The sequence below is a fragment of the Ochotona princeps genome, chromosome 25 (assembly GCF_030435755.1).
Source record: "Ochotona princeps isolate mOchPri1 chromosome 25, mOchPri1.hap1, whole genome shotgun sequence".
Classification (NCBI taxonomy): domain Eukaryota; kingdom Metazoa; phylum Chordata; class Mammalia; order Lagomorpha; family Ochotonidae; genus Ochotona; species Ochotona princeps.
The window spans coordinates 33,342,237-33,362,593 of NC_080856.1; the positions used below are offsets into that span (position 1 = coordinate 33,342,237).

General features: G+C 41.5%; 2 protein-coding genes across 2 annotated transcripts in view; one reads left to right on the forward strand and one right to left on the reverse strand.

The window, feature by feature from the left end:
- Positions 1-20,357, reverse strand: part of LOC131483359 (zinc finger protein 585B-like) — a 759,159-nt gene that overhangs the window by 370,538 nt on the left and 368,264 nt on the right. The window lies entirely within an intron of this gene.
- The window catches only part of LOC118760750 (zinc finger protein 585A-like), a 215,250-nt gene continuing 211,554 nt past the window's right edge, over positions 16,662-20,357 (forward strand). The window contains 1 exon segment of the mRNA XM_058681256.1: positions 16,662-16,705. Coding sequence (XP_058537239.1) covers positions 16,662-16,705 — 44 coding nt within the window.

Sequence of the window (20,357 nt, forward strand, 5' to 3'; positions counted from 1 at the left end):
GATATGATCTATCCCAAACAGCAGCCCAGCTTCCTGGTTCATGACATTCACTCATTCAAGTCTCATGATTATCTCTTGCTGTTGTCTAATGTAACTATTTAATCAGGTAAAATAAAAGGATTTCTCAAACTATGTTGCTATCATATTTATGGATGTCCTATGGGCTAAGGCAAATGAAATGGCAAAGTCAAGTATTGTTGAGGGTTTAGGAACTGGGAAGTGTTATTGAAGACGTGGGAACTTTCATTTGGAACAATTACTAGAAAACTTTATAGATTAACTATTATATTCAATTTTCACATATAGTTATAGACAGAATTACTTTGAATGTACAAACATTGAAGTACTTAATAGCATCCAGTTATTTTTCTGAAACATAGATTTTAGTGACAATATGGTTTTTCTATACTATTTTGTAATGTGAACAATACTTGTTGAAAAAATAAGTTAGTGCTGGGCATGGTGGCATGGCCTAGCAGTTAAAGTCCTCACCTTGAAAGCCCCGGGATCCCATATGGGCACCGGTTCTAATCCCGGCAGCTCCACTTCCCATCCAGCTCCCTGCTTGTGGCCTGGGAAAGGAGTCAAGGACGGCCCAATGCATTGGGACATTGCACCCACGTGGGAGACCTGGAAGAGTTCCCTGGTTCCCAGCTTCAGATTGGCACACACCAGCCTGCTGTGGCTCACTTGGGGAGTGATTCATTGGATGGAAGATCTTCCTATCTGTCTCTCCTCCTCTGTGTATATCTGACTTTGTAATAAAAATAAATCTTTAAAAAAAATGTTAGTGGGCTCGGCAGCATGGCCTAGTGGCTAAGGTCCTCGCCTTAATCCCATATGGCTGCTGGTTCTAATCCCGGCAGTTCCACTTCCTCTCTCTCTCTCCTCCTCTCAGTATATCTGACTTTGTAATGAAAATAAAATAAATCTTAAAAAAAAAAAATGTTAGTGCAAATGCAGTAATATTATGATTTTATAATTTGTTAAAATTTTTCATTGGAAAGTCAGATTTACAGTAGCAGAGACAGAAAGATCTTCCATCTGCTGCCTCACTCCCCAGGTCACCACAGTGGTTGGAGCTGAACCAAATGGAAGCCAGGAGCCAGGAGCTTCTTGTGAGTCTCCCATACGGGTGCAGTCTCACAAGGTATTGGGCGGTGCTTGACTGCTTTCACAGGCCACAAGTAGGGTGCTTGATGGGATATAGCAGCCAACATATGAGCAGCATCCATATGGGATCCCTGTATGTGCAAGGTGAGGAATTTCCACACTAGGCTACAGTGTCAGGCCCAGTAACATTACTTTTAAATAAATAGAAATTGTTTGCATTGACCTAATGATTACTTGACTTTAATCACTGCCGATTATTGAAATTATTCATACTATTTCAAGGATGCCTCCTTGTCACTTGTAAGGCAATATTCTTGCCCAGGGAAGCTGACGGCTTTTATTTCTCCAGCCACTGTGTCTGCCTCCAAGTTGACGTTGCTTAGCACAGTAGGAACCACTGAAGAGGCTAGGAACAATCAAGACCAATGCATAACTCCCTGTCTCCACCTTCTCTTGCAGGTGTAGCCCTGCAGCCTGCTCCATGCTTCCCAGGCTGGAGAACACCAACACACCTTCAGTAAGCTGTTTGTTTACTTCTCAACTGGCTTTACATTGTATTTGAGGAGCATGATGATAATTTTAAAGCAAATGAAAAAAAAATGTGAGAGAAAGAAGGTAAAATTTCGATAACTAAACATTGGAACTGTCAAAGCTGATTGAAACTTCTTCTAAAGGTTTTCTGTTTTTTATATATATCTCTATCTATCTATCTATTTAAAGATTTATATATTCTTTTAAAAGATTTATTTATTTTTGTTGTAAAATTAGATCTACAGAGATAAAGAGAGACAAAGAGGAAGATCTTTCATCCAATGATTCACTCCCCAAGTGACTGAAATGGTCCATGCTTGCCAAAATGAAGCCAGGAGCCCAAATATTCTTCTGGGTCTCCCACATGGGTGCAGGGTCCCAAGGCTTTGGGCCGTCCTTGACTGCTTTCCCAGGCCACAAGCAGGGAGCTGGATGGGAAGTGGAGCTGACAGAATCAGAACTGGTGCCCATATGGAATCCTGGCATGTTCAACGTGAGGACATAAGCCACTAGATGACTGCAATTTGCCCTGTCTGAGATATATTGACAATAAGTTGGCAGCTGTATTAAAATGAATAAAACAGTGTAAGGGTGTGTCAGTATGGTGGGATGAATGCATGTAATTACAGTGCACCTGATTCTAGTCCTGGCTACTCCTTCCTCTCAATCCAGCCTCCTACTAATGCATCAGAGAAGCATGTGGTGGTGGTATAAGGACTTGCATATGTCACACCCACATGTGAGATACAAGAGGGATACCTGGAGTCAGTCTGACACAGACACAGCTAGTAAACACATTCAAAAAAAAAAAAAACTGCACAAAACCTGTTTTTCTGTCATTGTTCCTGTGAAGTGAATAGTGACATTGTAAAAGCAGTGTAAGTACCTTTTCATCTAGGTTCAAGGTTAGTTTGCCCCTGACCTGAGCCAAAGGCATGCCCTTGGGTACCATAAACCTGGCCTGGTGTAGACTGTTCCCTGTCGTGGTTCTTGCTGTCAAATACAGGGACTGTGTTCCAACAGAGGAATTGCACAAGCTCCTCCATGAGAACTTATCCCAATGCTAGATCAGTGGGTCCATGGTCCAGTCCTACTTCATCAATATCCTGTCTAAGCAGGAACAGTGGCCTTTCCTGATTGCCCCTCAACCTATTCTGTTTTTTTCTGTTGGATATTACAGCCCAGTCCAGGCCCGTCCACATCCAGACACAGCTCATGCATAGCTCAACAGGGAGAGATGTAGCCTAGTCCATCTTGCATTAAGTCTTGTTCTCACGAGCACCAGTGTGTGCTGGAGTGTAGCTCAGTGTGGCATACACCAGACCTAGTCCACACTTGTGCAAAAGGGACTGCAGCCATGTCCAGACCAGATAACAGCCCCTACTCAGGCCCTCACATTTACCAGTAGGAACCACAACCTAGTCAGGGTAAAGCATTAGCTCCCAAGCCAGGCCTGTTTCCAGGCATAGATCTTGCTTGTGCTAGTGGTTTCTCTGACCCAGCTTGGCATAGTCCCTCACCTGTCTTGGCCTTTGCTTTCAATTGCTGGAGCCTGGCCACACCCAGCCTGCCCCAGTCCCAACTCTTGCTGGTGGGTACTGTAACCTGGACCTGCTCAGTCTTTATCAATCCCTGGCCCATGAAAACTGGTAGATGTGACACCCTACTCTGGAATGACCTGTGCTCTGGCCAAGTTTCTTCACTTGCTGGTGAGGTAAAATTTTTTTCCCTGCCTGGTCTGCCCCCTTGCAAAACCAGCCCACATGTTTGCCAAAAGGTGGAGCTAAGTTGCCCAACTTGCCCAGCTTGCCCAACCCCCAGATGTGGATCATGTGCTCACCAGCAGGAGCTATAACCAAGCAGGAGATTTTCCCAAGTTCTCCCACTCTGCCTACTCCCAGACCCGGATCTCACTCATGCCAGTGGGTGCTAGGCCCTTGCCCGGCATAGCCTGCTCCTCCATCTTGGCCTTGTGCGAGCTTATGATTGTTGTGGTCTGTCCTGCTGCACACGCTCTTTTAGGATGCATATGCTGGTGCTGTAGCCTGGAAGTGGCCGGATTATTCTCGATGTCTGTACCCGTGAATGTTGACAGGTTCTATGATCACACCTAGCTCAACTCATCACCCTCCCAGCTCTTGACCTAACCAGTGGGACTTGCATTTCCACAGGTTTAGGCCCACATATCCCCCACAGAATCTACTTCTGAACCTGGTTCTCACACATGCTAATATCATTGCCCTGCCTAACCTGACCCATCCCTGTTCCAACATTCAGTCAGGCAGTGGGATCTAGCCTTGTCTGACAGATTCCCAGCCCTAACTTTTGCATGGACTAGCATGTGATGGTCAGCAGTATTCCTTACTAAGAGAATTCCTACTCAGGACTCCCATTTGGGCTGGTGTATCAGTCTGACCCATACAGTGCTTCTGGTCTCTCCCCTCCAAACCACCATGTCTCAGTCCCCTCATTTTCCTGCAAGTGCAGTGGCCCTGTCACTGGGAATCCCTCAGAATTCATTTCTTACCTACACGTACAGTGGCCTTATCCATGAATGACCCTAGGTAACAATTCCACACCCCAAGACTTTAAACCTCGCCTCTGGGTGAAGCCAGCAGGTGAAGCCTGGTGCCAGTTGGTGCTCTGGCTGCCCGCAATCCCAGAATTGACGCAGCACTTGGCATCAATGGCTGTTGCTAATGCTGCAAGTATTGAGTGTGAGCTGACTCAGGTATCCCCAGCAGCTACCATGCTATTGGCAGCTCCCTTAACACAGCCCAAGGTTATTCCCACATATCTTAAAAAAAAAAAAAAAGAAGAAGAAGAAGAAGAAAAAGAATATGCAACTATGCTGACACACTGGTATTGTTAACACATATTTGACATTAGCCAGGCCCAGGATGCCTACCAGCTCTTAGCTACTTTTCTCCCACCTGTGTAACACTTACTTAGGTACAATGCAAACGAGGCAGCTGCCTAGAGCTGGGGTGTTTAATATCTTCTAAATAGATAATTTTAGTGCGAAGGGATGATTGTGGTTTTTAGAAAAATCTAGTGAATTTTGATCAATATGTACTTGAATATTATCACTGGGTGCATTATTGTATTTAAGTATATGTATAGCATTGACTGAGTAATGCAGGTGCCCAGGCTTTCCATGTTTGTTATTTATTTATTTATTTATTTATTTATTAACAGCACACAGGGTCCTCTGTTCCTGTTGCCTTATCATTGTGAACTGCAGTCACCACGCACTGGGAAGGAACACTGGATCTTGTTCCTTCTGTCTCTCTTTGCTACCTTTCTACCTCCTTCCTAGCCCTGGTCTTCACTCTGACCAACCCGTAGAAATCACAATTATAAGCTTGCAGCTATTTTTAAACATTTGTATATGATAACATGTTAGTTTTTTCTACATTAGCCTTGTTTTATTTCACTGCATCCATGTTCATCTATTTTGTAAGAAATAAGAATTTGTTGTTTTTAATTATTGAATGCAATCTCTTGGCATTTATAGGTTTCACTGTTAATAAGAGCAGGGGAAACAAATGAAATCTAGAATCAAAATTAGTTTAGTATCTTTTTTAGTATACTAATTTAGTATGTTTTTATTTCTGTGCGTATTACTTCCTTTTCTACTTTATTTGGGTGAATATTAAATTACATAATAATAAAAAGTAGTTATTCTAATTTGGTTACATATCTTACAGGAAATGCTTTTGGTTTTTTGGCATTCAGTTGTGTGATGGCTATAGGTTTGTTATCTGTAGATATTAGTTTATTGAGGCCTATTTCTGTGTACCACAACTGAGGTATATTTGGATATGTTTATTTATTTGTAGATTTCCTCATCTTACATATATGTTATTACAAAATAAATGTAGAAATTCATTGAGTGCTTTCTATAAGGTGATTTCAACGATGCTTGTCCTTCATCCTGTTTATGTGAAATCTTTGCTTTGTTGACCAATTTTCTACATTTTCTAGTTAGGTGCACCTTGGCTAGTTTATGTGAGCTTATTATTGTGATGCTTCTTTTATTTTACATGTGTTATATATTTTTATTAAAGATTTTATTTATTTCAAAATCAGATATATAGACAGGAGGAGAGACTTAGAGAAAAATCTTAGGTCTCATGGGGTTTCCTCCCCAAGGGGAGAAGTGCTGGCTGCTGGGGACCACATGGGATCCCAGCGCATGCAAGATGAGGACGTTACCCAGAAGGCCACCAGCCACTATGATAAGAATTTTACATCTGTTTTATCAGGTGTATTGGTCTATGACATTGTAATGATTTTAAGCTAGATTTCTAGACTATGAGCAATTATTTCTGAAGAAGCATTAAGTATATACAGAACTAATTGTACAGCAATGGAGATTGCATTTTTACTGAGCAATTCCATCTTTTTTTTAAACTTATTTTAAGCCATCAGTCATAGTTGAAGATCTTCCTACTGCTGATTCAGTCTAGTTTAGGAATCCAAGTATTGTTCGGCTCAGTGTAATTTTGGAATGGTTTTTCATTTTAGTTTTTTCACCGTAATTCTAGAAAATTTGGTGTTAATTTGGTAGAATCTAGTAGTGAAGACACCTAGTGTTGACCTTTGGTTTGAAGAGATTTATTCCTGATTCACTGTTAACTGTCTGTTGGTTTTGTCAAGTTTTTTGATGTCTTTCTCATTCAGTTTGCAGCCTAATGTTAAGTATCCAGAAATTAAGCATTTTTTAATTATTTATTTGTTTAAAACTACTATTGACAGTCCCTAGTGACCCATTGCACATGCTTTTTTTTTTTTTTTCTAGTAAAGACTTATTTTATTAGACCTGATGCATTGGCCTAGCAGCGAAAGTCCTCACCTTGAACACACTGGGATCTTGTATGAGCACCCATTCTAATCTTGTTGGCCCATTGTTTGATCAAACTCCCTGCTTGTGGCCTGAGAAAGCAGTCAAGGATGGCCCAAAGCTTAGGAAACCTGCACCCGTGTGGGAGACCTGGAGGAAATTCCTGGTTCCTGGCACCAGACCGACGCAGCTCTGGTCATTGCTGTCACTTTGGGAAAGAATCATTGGATGGAACATCTTCCTCACTGTCTCTTCTCCTCTCTGTATATCTAACTTTGCAATAAAATACTAAAAACGTCTTTTAAAAATTATTTAATTGATATATAACGCAGAACTATAGAGAAAGAGGGAAAGTTAGAGAGATCTTCCTTCTGCTTTATCCCTTTCCAAGTGACCTTGGTAGTTAAAGCAGGACCAGATTGAAGCTTCTTCCCAGTTCTCCCAGATCAGTACAGGGAATCAAGCACTTGGGACATCCTCTGCATTCACACAGGCACTAGAAGGGAGCTGGATCAGAAATAAAGCAGCTGGGCCTGGCACGATAACCTAGTGGGTAAAGTCCATGCCTTGCACATGTTGGGATTCTGTATTGGTGCTGGTTCTAATCCCGGCAGCCCCACTTCTCATCCATCTCCCTGATTGTGGCATAGGAAATCAGTGGAGGATGGCCCAAAACATGGGGCCTTGCACCTGTGTGGGAGACCTCGAAGAAGCTCTGGGTTCCTGGCTTCAAATCTGCTCAGCTTGGTCCATTGTGGCCACTTGGGGAGTGAATCAGCAGATAGAAGATCATCCTCTCTGTCTCTCTTCCTTTTTCTTTTATATATCATGCTTTGCAATAGAGTAATGTTTATAAAAAAGAAGAAAGAAAAATGCAGCAGCTCTGACTTTCATCTCACAAGTACTGGCAGAACCCACTTTGTCCAGACAGCCCTGATCCACTCCTCTACTGTGATACCAATTGTAATATGTCCCTCTTCTTTTTGATGTTATATACTTGAACCTACTTTTTGATTAATCTAGCAAAAAGTTTATTGATTTTGTTTTCCTTTTAAGAACAATGAATGTTTCCTTTATCTTCAGTATTGCTGAATACAGTTTTTATTCATTTCTTCATTAATCTGTATTTTGAATTTTTCCTTTTTCTACTCCTAGAGTTGGCTTCTTATTTTTCTGAGATGTGGAGATAAGTGCTTAGGAAGCTATTTGACATTTTAGTTGTTATTGTTCAGGTGTTGACCATGTAAAGTGAAAACTTTTGATTTCTATATTTCTCTGATCATGGTCAGTTCTTTCTCATTGGCAATGGGAAGTATAGTTAGAAATAAGAGTGTGCTTTGGTTGCCATAAAAATATGCTCCAGAATGTGTGTCTTGAACTGCAGTAATTCATTTGTTATGGTTCTTTTTTGAAATTTTATTTTGATGATGTTTACACAGTTCAGAAGGGAGCATGCATACACATGTGGATACTGATGAAGCTAGGAAGGATCGAGAATTAGGGGGAAGTGGATGAGATCATTGTTTCCAAATTTTCTTTTTGTGTCTGGGGGATGGTGGAGAGAAGGATAAAAGCCACTCCCAGAATCCCCACAATAGAACCTTGGATTGTGGAATGGCCATCTCATTTTCCAGGGTCCCTGATTTGGAGCATGCTCTGAGGGTTCTGTTCAAGTGGTTTCCATAGGAAATCCTTCCACGGTCCATTGGTTGACATTCCAACTAGTTTCCATTCAGCCAGATCTTTAGTATCAATGCTTGCCTGGGGTAGTTGTCCAATCTTTTCTACCCTCCTTCATGTGCACGCTCCAACAGACTGCCATATCCGCTATGTGCATCTGAGCATGTTCATTCAACCAATGATTAGGCCCAGTTCTGACACATGAACTCCAAAGTTAATGCGCAGATTCCACATGTGTCTAAATTTGTGGAGTTCTGTGTCCATTGGATCAGTGGTCAGTATCCCTGAAGAAACTCTCTGAGGTGATCATAGACTTGTGTTTGTACTTGCCAGTATGGGGTCAGCTCAGTCTGTCACCCACATCAGCCTATGCACACACACTGGTGGTTGCAGTTGCTGGATAAGTTTTGTCTCCAGTCCCATCTCTTATGCAAACCAGTGGATGCTGTGGTGGAGACCACCCAAGCCCATCCCACATTCAGCTCTCATGTACACCAGTTGGGAACTGCATCCCAATCAAAGTGACACCCTATAACGCCTACTAGGTCTGCCCCCCACCATAGTTCCTTTGCTTGTTGTTTTAATCAGCAGACTGCTCTGTGCTGCAGCCTGGACCAGTGTGCCCTGTTCCCAATTCCAGTATTCATGAGTGTCAGAGGGTTCCATGGTCATTTGTAGCTCAGCTCTTTACAACTCTCAGCTCTTGAGCCAGCCTTCAGAAATGCAGTTCCACAGGTTGAGCCCTCATAGTCCCCACAGGATCTACCCCCAGACCTAGTTCTTATGCATGCCTGTTGGTATCATGGCCCAACTTAACATTACCTGCCCCTTCAATGAAACTCATTGGCAGTAATGTAATCTTTCCCTGCCAGACAGGCCCCCAGACTTACCCTAAGTGTGCACTGGTGGGTGGTGGTAGTCCATGTTAACCATCCCAGTTAAGGTCTCCCATGTGGGCATGTGTACTCGTCTGACCCAGAAATGTCCTCAGTTATAGCTTCCAAACCACTAGGTGTTAGCCCCCTCATTTACCTGCAAGCAAAGTGGCTTTTGTCAGTAGAAGTCCTTCAGAAGTCATTCTCGGCTGCAACATACTCCTTCAGTGGTCCTGCCTCCCACACATCCCCTTACTCCTTCTCCTGAGCAATCCACAATTCCTGCTCCTGGAATCAAGCATCCCAGCCTAGCTGCTTGAATGCAGCTTCAGACATCCTGGCCTTTGCTGAGAGCGTAAATGTGAGCTTGTACCCAGTGTCACCTCTTGGCTGGTGGTGGAAAAGGCATAACCCAGCCTGGCTACTTGAAGGCAGCTTGAGCCATTCTGGCCTGGGCTAAGTGCCAAACTGGATATGGACCACACTGGCCAATATTGGCTGAGGTGAGGGCACAGCATGGTCTGGTTGCTTAAAGGCAGCTTGAGCCATCCTGGCCTTGGCATGTGCGCAAAGAGAACCCTAGCCCCAATGGCCGCTTTCGTCTGGTTGGTAGAAGGACAGAACAGCACCTGGCTGCCTGAAGGTAGCTTGAGCCATCCTTGCTTGGATTGTTTTAATGAAGGACATTGCAATGGATATAAAGCGGCATATCATTGTGGTTGCTATTTTCATTCACTTAATGATCAATCATGCTGAAAATCTTTTTGTGTGAATTAATTAGCCTTTTGATCATCTTCTTTGTAGAAATATTTCTAGTTCTTTGTTCATTTTGGTATCTGTTTTTATTGCTTTTGAGTCTCGGGGATTTTCCTGCCAACATGCCCGAAACCACCAAGGGGATGAGGTGTCAGTGCTCTTGGGCTGCAAGAACCACCGGGGATAGTCTGAGGTAGCATGTCCATTTATTTTAAGGTGAGCACAACTCACTAGGAAAAGAGATAGCAAAAGGGCATTGTCGGACAGCCATCCCACACAACAATGACACTGTAATTGACTAGAAGTCATGTCTGTCCCTTTAGAACCTCCAAGCATGTCACAGGTCAAGTACTGCAAACATGGCTCTAAGCCATGCCTCAGGTCATAGGCAGGCAGGCTGTTAGTCGTCCCCATCAGGTAGCATTTGAGTTGACAGTCATACTTATACTGTAATACATGTTTATTTAATTTGTGACTGATGCACAAATTAAAGGAAGATTGTCCTATAACTTTACCATGCATTGAGCTTAATAATGTTTTTAGTGTCGTAACTATATTTACTATTGATCTAACAATTCTTGAACACAGTCCACACTGAATGTGCTGTAATGTGTGAAGAGGAGTGAAATCTTGATGACTACAAATAAAAGTATAATGCCATTGTTAAGGTACAATTTGCTAAATGTGTTTTGTTATTTATTTTGATTGGGAACTCAGATTTACATGAAAGAGAGACAGATCTTGCATCCACTAGTATAATCCCAAAGTGGCTGCAATGGCCGGAGCTGCCAGAGCTGAGCTGATCTTAAGCCAGGAATTTCTTCCAGGTTTCCCACTCTGGTGTAGGGTCCCGTGGCTTTGAGCCTCCTTGTCTGATGCTTTCTGAGGCCACAAGCAGGGAGCTGGATGGGAAATGAACAACCAGAATATGATCCAGTTCCACAGGAACAAGAAATAGAAAACTTGGAAGCAATGATCACGTCAACTTTCCTAACCCTTGAACCTTCCCACCCTGATCACATATGTAAACATCATTGGCAATAAACATAGGAAATTCACATATATGTATATTTTTGAGAGGCAGATATACAGAAAGAAGGGGATACAAAGATTTTCCATCTACTTTCACTCTGAAAGTAGTACATTATGGGTAGGCAAATCAGGATCACTGCTGACTTCTCAGATCAAACACTTGAAAAAAAAAGAGAATGGAATAAAGTGTTTCAAATCCTGCGACAGAACAACTGTCAACTAAAAATAATGTACCCAGCAAAGATCTCATTTATATTTGAGGATGAAATTAGATATTTCCCTAGCAAGGAGAAATTAGAAGAATATGCCAGCACAAAAACAGTCTTACAAAATCTCCTTAGAAATGTGCGTATCCCAAAAAAACAAAGAAACAAACCATAAGCAAGTATGGCAAATGGGAAGACCTTGCCACTAAAGTCCATTTAAGCAAAGACAATTAGACACCAACACCCACAAAAACACACGCACATGGCAGTACAAATTAGCAATAAATCAGTATCAACTCTTAACATAAGTGGCCTAAATTAATCAGTCAAAAGACATAGATTAATAGATTGGATCAACAAAAGGACCCAAGTGTCTGTTGCCTACAAGAGACACATCTAACCAGAAAATATTGTAAGAAACTGAAACTGAAGGGATAGAAAAACATATTTCACGCAGTGGATGAGAAATAAAAGATGGTGTAGTGGTCCCAATTTCAGATGATATAAGCTTCAATGTGACTACATCAAAAGGACATGGAAGTGCATTTTATATTGTGGAAAGGAATGATCCATGAGGAAGTGATTACCATCCTTTACATCTATGCCCCAAATTCAGATGCACCCAGCTACGTGAAGCAATTACTTATAGACTTATAGGGAGATACAGATGAATGTACAATAATCCTGCCATATGTGAACACCTGTTAACACCAATAGACAGATCAATAAGACCAAAGCTCAAGAGAGAAACTACAGAGCTCACACAAACAATGGAACAACTGGACTTAGTAGACATTTATAGAACCTTTCATTCCTAGGCCGCAGGTTATACACTTTTTTTCAGCAGTGCATGGAACCTTCTCCAGGATAGACCACATGATAGGAAACAAAGCAAGTATAACTAACTTCAAAAAAACCGGAATAATACCATACACCTTTTCAGGCCACCACGGAATGAAATTGGAAATTAACAATTCAAAATGCCCCAGGAAATATATAAACTCTTGGAGGCTGAGCAATGTGCAATTAAACAAACAATGAGTTAGAGAAGAAATTAAAGATGAGATAAAAAAAATTTATGAAGACCAATGAAAACTCAGATACAACATTCCAAAACTTGTGGGACACCACTAACGCAGATTATGTGGTAAGCTCATTGCAATTGGTGCGTATCTCAAGGCCCAAGAAAGGCACCAAATACAAGAATTTAGCACACACCTCCAGGAAATAGAAAAACAGCAGCAAAATGACCCCACAAACAACAGGAAACAAGAAATTATCAAAACAAAGGAGGAGATAAACCAAATACAAATAAACTATATACAAAATCAATGAATCAAAAAGCTGGTTTCTTGAGAAGATAAATAAAATAGACTCCCCACTGGCCTGACTGACAAAGAAAAAAAAAAAAAACAAGAAAAAGTGAGAATTAGCAGCATCAAAGATGAAAAAGGCAACATAACAACAGACCCTGTAATCATTAAAGAAATAATTAAAAATTACTACAAGGAACTGTATTCCAACAAATCAGAAAACTACCGGGAAATCTAAAGGTTCTAGACTTCCACCACTTACCAAGATTTACTTCTGAGGCAACAGAAGACCTGAACAAACCCAAAACTGAATCAGAAATAAATAGTCAATGATTAAAGATCTCCCAACAAAGAAAAGCCCAGGACCATGTGTCTTCACTACAGAATTCTTCAAAACATTCCAAGCAGAGCTAACTCCAATCCTCTACAAGCTCTTCAAAATAATAGAAAAGGAAGCAACTCTTCCAAACTCATTCTATGAAGCCAACATCAATTTAATCACAAAACCGGGTAGAAGAAAAAAATACAGACTGATCTCCATGATGAACATTGATGCTAAGATTCTCAACAAAATCCTAGAATTCAAAAAGCATCAGACAGATCATTCATCCAGACCAAGTAGGATTTATCCCGGGAATGCAGGGATGGTTAAACATGTGGAAATCCATAAATGTGATACACCACATCCAAAAACTGAAGAACAAAAAATCATATAATAGTATCAATAGATGCAGAAAAAGCCTTCGACAAAATCCAACACCACTTTATGTTAAAAACCCTAAACAAGGTAGGATTTTTTTTTTAATAGGGAGGCGTCGGTGAATCCCAGAGCCTATAAAACTGTGTCACATAATGCAATGTAATTTAAAAAAAAAACTTAAATTTCCTCTGAATTAAAATTTGATGAGTTAAGAAAAAAATAAGAAAACTGTGATCACATGAAAAAAAAAATAACAGGGGAAAAGGGAAGATTGTAAAGTAGTACCATGCTGTTAAAATGATATATATCAGTTACATTAACTCTGTTTTATTGTTAAAAGTAGTAAATAAATAACTGGAATAAAAATGAAAACACAGGGCCCAGCATTGTGGCCTAGCAGAAAATGTCCTTGCCTTGAACACCCTGGGATCCCATATGGGCACCGGTTCTAATCCTGGTAGCTCCACTTCCCATCCAGCTCCCTGCTTGTGGCCTGGGAAAGCAGGGAGCTGGATGGTCCAATGCATTGGGACCCTGCACCCACGTGGGAGACTCGGAAGAGGTTCCAGGTTCCCAGCTTCAGTTCGGCATGCACCAGCTGTTGCACTCACTTGGGGAGTGAATCATTGGATGGAAGATTTCCTCTCTCTCCTCCACTCTGTATATCTGAATGTAATAAAATAAATAAATCTTACACACAAAAAAAGAATCCTTTGACCGAATATCAAAGGGTTTAATAATAAAAAAAAAAAAAAAGAAAAAGAAAAACCCAGATAGCTACTTAATGCTAAAGAGCTTCCAAAACATTAAAAAAAAAATGATTAGGTTTGTTACAGCATGGCATTTGTCTTATATGTATATCTTCTGTTCAACTGGCAGGCTATGACTAGCTGATACCAACAAATTGACAGAAGAAAAATTGAAAATAAGAAAATAAGAAAATTGAATTTTATTATCGCTTTATAATATTTTTAAGTATCTCAGTATGTTTGAGGATATCATTAGTAAGCTATTCAACAATCTCATTATCTTGTGCAATATTAAGCATTTATCTTAATTACCTAATCTAGCATGTTATTTAGCTCATGTGTATCTAAAGATTGCACAATGAACTCATTTTATGCTCATTATAGAAAACAATCTGATACAGGATAATAATGGAATTGTAGCTTTAGAATTGCAAACGTAATACGGGACAAAATGTTTTATTTTGCTTTTACCTTATTTGCCATATAGATTGTAAATTAAGCTGCATTCCTAGAAGATGCAAATTGAACACACACAGAAGAATTAAACTCAGCTTAGTATCATAAACGCTGAGTTAATATTTTGGCTCAGTGTCAATATGATTGCTTATGTTAATTTATTTGAAAATCAGAGTGGCAATAACAGAGTGATATCTTCCACTTGGAGAGCTATTCTAACAATGCCTTCAACAGTTCGTTAGAATGAGAATCTTTAGAGAACACAACCTTTAATAGAATAAGGAATATTCTGTTGTAATATTAGAATTGCAAAAGTAATACAGCACAAGATATTTTCATTTAACTGTTATTCTATGATGCTGTATAAATTATAAATTAAACTGCGTCCATAGATGTTGCAAATTTAGTATACAAAGAATGCACGGTCACTGTTTCTATTTAATAATGCAGAACTGAGGAGACATGTGCTGTTACAGGTGTTGGTGTCATTTGAAGATGTGGCTGTGGACTTTACCCAGGAAGAATGGCAGACAATGGACAATACGCAGAGGACCCTGTACAGGGAGGTGATGCTTGAGACCTATAACAATCTGCTGTCATTGGGTGAGTGAAACTCTGTCATGCCTATGAAGAACACTTCTGTATAGTTTGCTAATGAAAGAAGAGTTTATAAGGTGTAGTAATTGGTAGGACTAATGGTGATTTCGTAAAATCTGCATCATTCTCCATGAACAGGGTACTCCATGACAAAGCCTGATGTGATCTTCAAGTTGGAGCAAGGATCAGCACCATGGACAGTGGAGAAATCTGTCAAGCAGAGACTTGCAGGTAGGTCAGCACATAATTGGCAGGACAATTGATACATAGCTCAGTAAATGTTGACTGGAATTATATTTGATTTTTACTCTAAGTTTCTTCCAGAAGGACGGCTGGTGAGACACGGTTATTCTCTAGTTTCCATGTATAGGTTTATTCTAGAAATTTCCCAGTCACCATAAATTTGGAACTATATATGGGTCTTTTCATGATCACAAACACTTGAATCACATCTGCCACTTCCCAAGATACATTTTCAGGAAGTTGTTTTTGAAGCAGAGTAGCCAGGAAAAGACAAACTAGTGATGAGATGGGATGTAAGGTACCCCAAGCCTTATTTTGAATTTTTATACCATATTTTCTGTCATTTCCCACTTTAAGTTAAATACTCAATCTCAAATAATTGAAGATTTTATTTTAGAAATATAGGTATTGTGTTAAGGCATTAATAGATGAGATGTAATGCCTATTGAAAAATGCTCATAAATGTCCACATTTCACTAATATTAAAATGTGCTGTGTATAGATTGGCAACAAATCTCATTGGCTTCATGTGAGCATTTGAAAACATTTAGATGTGATTCATAGATATGGTTACTCTTTTCCTTATTTCAGATCCCCATGGAAAGAATGAGCTGTTTGGAGCTAATCAGAAAGGTCAAGAAATAATCTTCAGGCAAGTTTTAATTACAAAACTTATAGAATAACTGAAAAGAGAGCTGTATTGCCACAAAGATGCTTAGCATTAGCTCTGGCCATAATTGCAGCACAATATGAAAGGGAAATTGTATAAAAATGAGACTTGATAAATAGGATTTCTTCCTTTCTTTCTACTTTTTTTTTTTTTCATTTGGAGACAGAAGCTTTATTTGCAAAGTGACCAGGTGAATGTAAAAAGCAGAGGGAATCAAATAGCATTTCTTGGGAGAGAGCCAGGAGATGGTGTGCCTCTTGAATGGAGACAGCAAAATTTTTTAGAAGGGTCTTAGGGAGGCCCTCTCTGGTCCGAAGGCAGAGCCAGCAGAGCGTCAACCTGTTCAATTAGAAGCTCCAACCTACCATCATCCACAATCCAGGTACAATGAGGCTGGTGTAGAATCCACTGATTGACATAGTCCATCATAGAGTCTCCCCTTTTCCAGTATTTCACTGCCAACATATAGCTAAGGTGGTTGATTGATCTACTACATCTTCCATCTTTTCTTGATTAATGTGCTAATTCCTCCATTTTGATGAAGGGATTCCCCAAAGAAAGTTTGAGGTGTTCCCAGACCAGGTTCCTACATGTGCTAGTAAGCACAGTGCCTGCCATAGTCCATAACCCCGATCAGCTGGTGGTTGCAACTGCTGGGCTGGTTCTATTCCAGCCCCAACCTCCACTGGAACCAATGAGTATTGCAGTCCATCCTGGTTCTGCCCATCACACACTCGGCTCTCACCTAAACCAGTGGGAGGTGTGCTGGTTGGGTGCTGCGTTCCTAACAGGCACAGGCAGCCTCACCCTGGCATTTTGTGTTGTGTACTATTTCTATCACAACCGAACCTGGCCAGACCCCCACCCAGCTTCAGCACTCAGACTTGCCAGTAGATGACGCGAGCTGTCAGCCTGGTCCGCCCCAACCCGAGCGAAATGTATGTAAGTGGGACACTTCCCATAGCCCCTCTGTGTTGTTTACTTCCATGCTTCCTGTGTTTATATGTAAAGTCAGTGTCCTGTCAGAGGAACTGTTCAGGTTCCTCCATCAGACCCCTCTGGTGTCAGGTTTCATGCATACCAGCAGGTCCATGGGCCAGCACCGCTCATTTAATCTCTTGCCCCAGCAGGAGCAGCGGCCTTTCTTAACTGGTCTTCAACACATACTTGTTCCTGCTGTTGGAAGTTTCAGCCCAGCCATGGCTCGTCAATACCCACATATAGCTCATATATGGCTCAGTTTGGGGGTCTTAGATTTCTAAGTGTGCCCTGAGCATTCCTTGTCTGGACAGGAACCTGTGAGTAAGACACTTCCCATTGTATTGGTTGTCTCTCAACCAGCAAGGAAATAGCTGCTACTTCACAGCTTCAAATCTACACCAACCATTCTATGGCTGTTCAGCTCTCAGAGTTAGGCAACCACATGAGTGACAAAGTTGGAGAAACTGGCTTTTTCTGAACTCATGTATGAAATGTACAGAGGGTCATCCAAAGGCCCACATAAGTCATTTCTATAGATGAAACCCAAGGGCACGGCATGGTAGCCTATTGGCTGTCCCTCACCTTGCATGCACTGGGACATATATGGACACTTGTTTGTGCCCTGGCAGCCCCACTTAACATTCAGTTTTCTGCCCGTTGCCAGAGTCCAGCTCATGTGAAGCTCAGAACTTGAGAAGAGTGCTTGGAGTAGGCATAGAAAATAAACGGACCCCTGCAGCTTCAGGATCATAACAGACAATTTTAAAAACTGTCCTCTTTATTTTATACAGAAGCCTTCACCAATTCTTTTCACACCTGGTAAAAGGGGCATTCCTAAGGATAGTTCTGCCAATTGTTTCCCCTTGAGGCAGGATACCAGCCGACCCAATCCTGTGGTCAAGAAGTTCTCAATAGATGGTACATGTCAATCTATTACACATTCCTATTACATTCCTGATTCTACAACTTAGTCTTGAATCAGTTAAGGGAGGAAGTATATCAGAGAAGGAGGGACATAAAGATTAGTGAAAGAGGGAAAGAATAGATTTCCACTGCATCTAGGGAATTCACATCCTTGACTATGATATGGTCAATGTGGGAGGACAACACTAAGCATAGGTTCCTGCTACATGTAGGGACCTAACACCCTCAATTTTCATATGATGAGTGGGGCAGCCAAGAGAGCAGAAATAGTAAAAGGCCTTTTGGTAAGACGTTATCACAAACATCATCTTCCAAGCTCACATTGATTTTTTTATTTTTGTGGGTAATACTATTATGTCCATATTGTTTCCATCATGCATCTGAGGTAAAGGGGGATATTGAGGGAGAAGCCCCACCGGATTTTCTGACCACCTCAAGTCCCGGATGTGGGGCATGTTCTGAGATATTTGCTCAAGTGGTTTTAATAGTTCTCCAGTTATGAATCGCTGCCAGTTTTGCTCAATGAGGTCATCCACTGATTGATAGGGTCCATCATAAAGTCTCCATTTGCCCCATATTTCACTGCCAACATATAACTGAGATGTTCTGTCTTCTGTCTTTTCTGGTTAGAGTTTTGAGTCCAGTAGTGTGATTGGGGAGCTCTCCAAAGAAACTTTGAGGTATTCCCAGACCAGATTCTTCTTTGTTCTAGCACGCACAGGGCCCGGCACAGTCCATCACTCCAATCAGCTCGTAGTTGCAATTGCTGGGTTGGTTCTGTTTTCAGTCCCGACTTCCACTGGAACCAGTGGGTGTTGCAGTCCAGTCTGGTTCTGCCCAGCACATGCTCGGCCCTTACATCAACCAGTGGGAGCTGCAGCCTAGACAGGGCGACCCACAATAACGCTCACCTGGCCTGCCCCCTACCCTGATTTGCCAGTATGTGTAGCAGTAGACCAGTCTGTCCCCATCCCATTTGGCTCTTGTACTTATCAATGGGTATTAAAGCTTAGTTCCATCTAACCAACTCAGCCATCCAGCCCTCAAGGATGTTGTTGAGTGCCTCTCTGTAGACACCTCAGCCCCCGTCCTAGTTTCCATGGCCTCCCACGGGAGTAGTGACCCAAGAATGGGGAACCCAATATTTCCCTCCCAGGTCTCTCTCAATCCCGGTTTATGCACTCTTTGGGTGGTTCTGTGATTTGACTTGACAGAATTAGTCCCCAGTGCCAGCTGATGCTGCAGCCAAGCCCAAACAACCCTCACCCACTCTAATTTATGCTTGCACCTGCAGGAATAATCAGCCCAGCTGGCTTTTCCCTATTCTAGTCCACATGCAGCGCACAGGTGTTGCAGCCTTGCTTAGTCTGGTCTGTCCCCATCCCAGCCCACGCTCTCCATTGGGAGTAGCTGTCCAGTGAGGGGATCAGCCCCTTAATCCCATGGTGGAGGAATCCACCATTGGGGCAGGGTTTGAGGAGGGGTGGGGAGAATTCCAGTACCTATGAAAATATGTCACATAATACAATGAATTAAAAAAACATAAAAAAGAAAAAGGAGGCCAGAGTTTTAGTCCCATGTCAGGTAGTTGGGATTTAGGATCCATTTAGAGAGTATCAAGTCATGAAGAAAATTGGCCTCTTCTGGATACTGTCAATCCAACAGTTTTTAAAATATGAAGACCCAGAGATTTGCTTCTAAAATGAAAATTGACATGATAGCAAATGTGAAAAAGGCAGTTGGTGATTAGAGACTTTAAAGTCCTAACCTTTCATACTTCCTATCTCCACCACCTATCTCCTAAAAGCACAATCAATCTGGAGGATTAGCTGGAGGTAAGCAGTGACTGGGGATTACGTGTGTGGTTGGATGTGTTTATGTTTGTGCAGAGGCACGGGATGCCAAGTGTCATTTCCACAAGCTTACTACAAACCTTGTGGACTCTTCTCTTTGCTAAGTCCAGCCATACAGCTCTTGTATAAGAGCCAGAAGTCTTTTTAAAGTCCTATGTTGTGTACAGAACCAAATGTTACCAGAAAAACTCAGTGATTATTTTCTTTAACTAGTATAGAAATGTAGAAGTGTGGAATAGGGTAGAAGGATGGGATTCACAGGAACTGGAAGAAAACAGAGGAGTGGGTCCTTTTTTCCAGTTATACATCCTGCTTCAGCAACCAATGGTTGGGACAACATTCAAGTTACTAAATGGTGTCTCCAATTTTAAGAAGCACACCACCACCTAGTTTTCTCTTGAGAAGTGCTTTCCTCTTTCCTCCTCTTGCCCTGCTCACATGATCACTTTGCAAATAAGACTTCTCTGTCTCAAAAAAGATAGATTTAAAAAATGACTTTGAGATCCAGTTTCTGTATCCACATCCTGAATGTGAGCAACTGGTATTTAGTAGAAATCTACGTATTTTCTCTATTCTCACGTACACTTGCTGTTCCTGGGAGGACCCGAGCCAGATTGGAGTCCATGCTTGTGATCCTAGGTTCAGCCACTATGACCATTTGATGAGCTGGGCCTTGGCCTGCCTGGACTCAAGAGGCTTTGCCCTTCCTGCTGAGTACACTGGGAGTGGATACCTTCGGAACAAGGCAGGCCTAGGCTCTACCCACCTCCAACATCAAGAGGTGGGTGGGACTGAGAGTGTGCGACCTAATCATTTTTTTTTCATGAGTTGG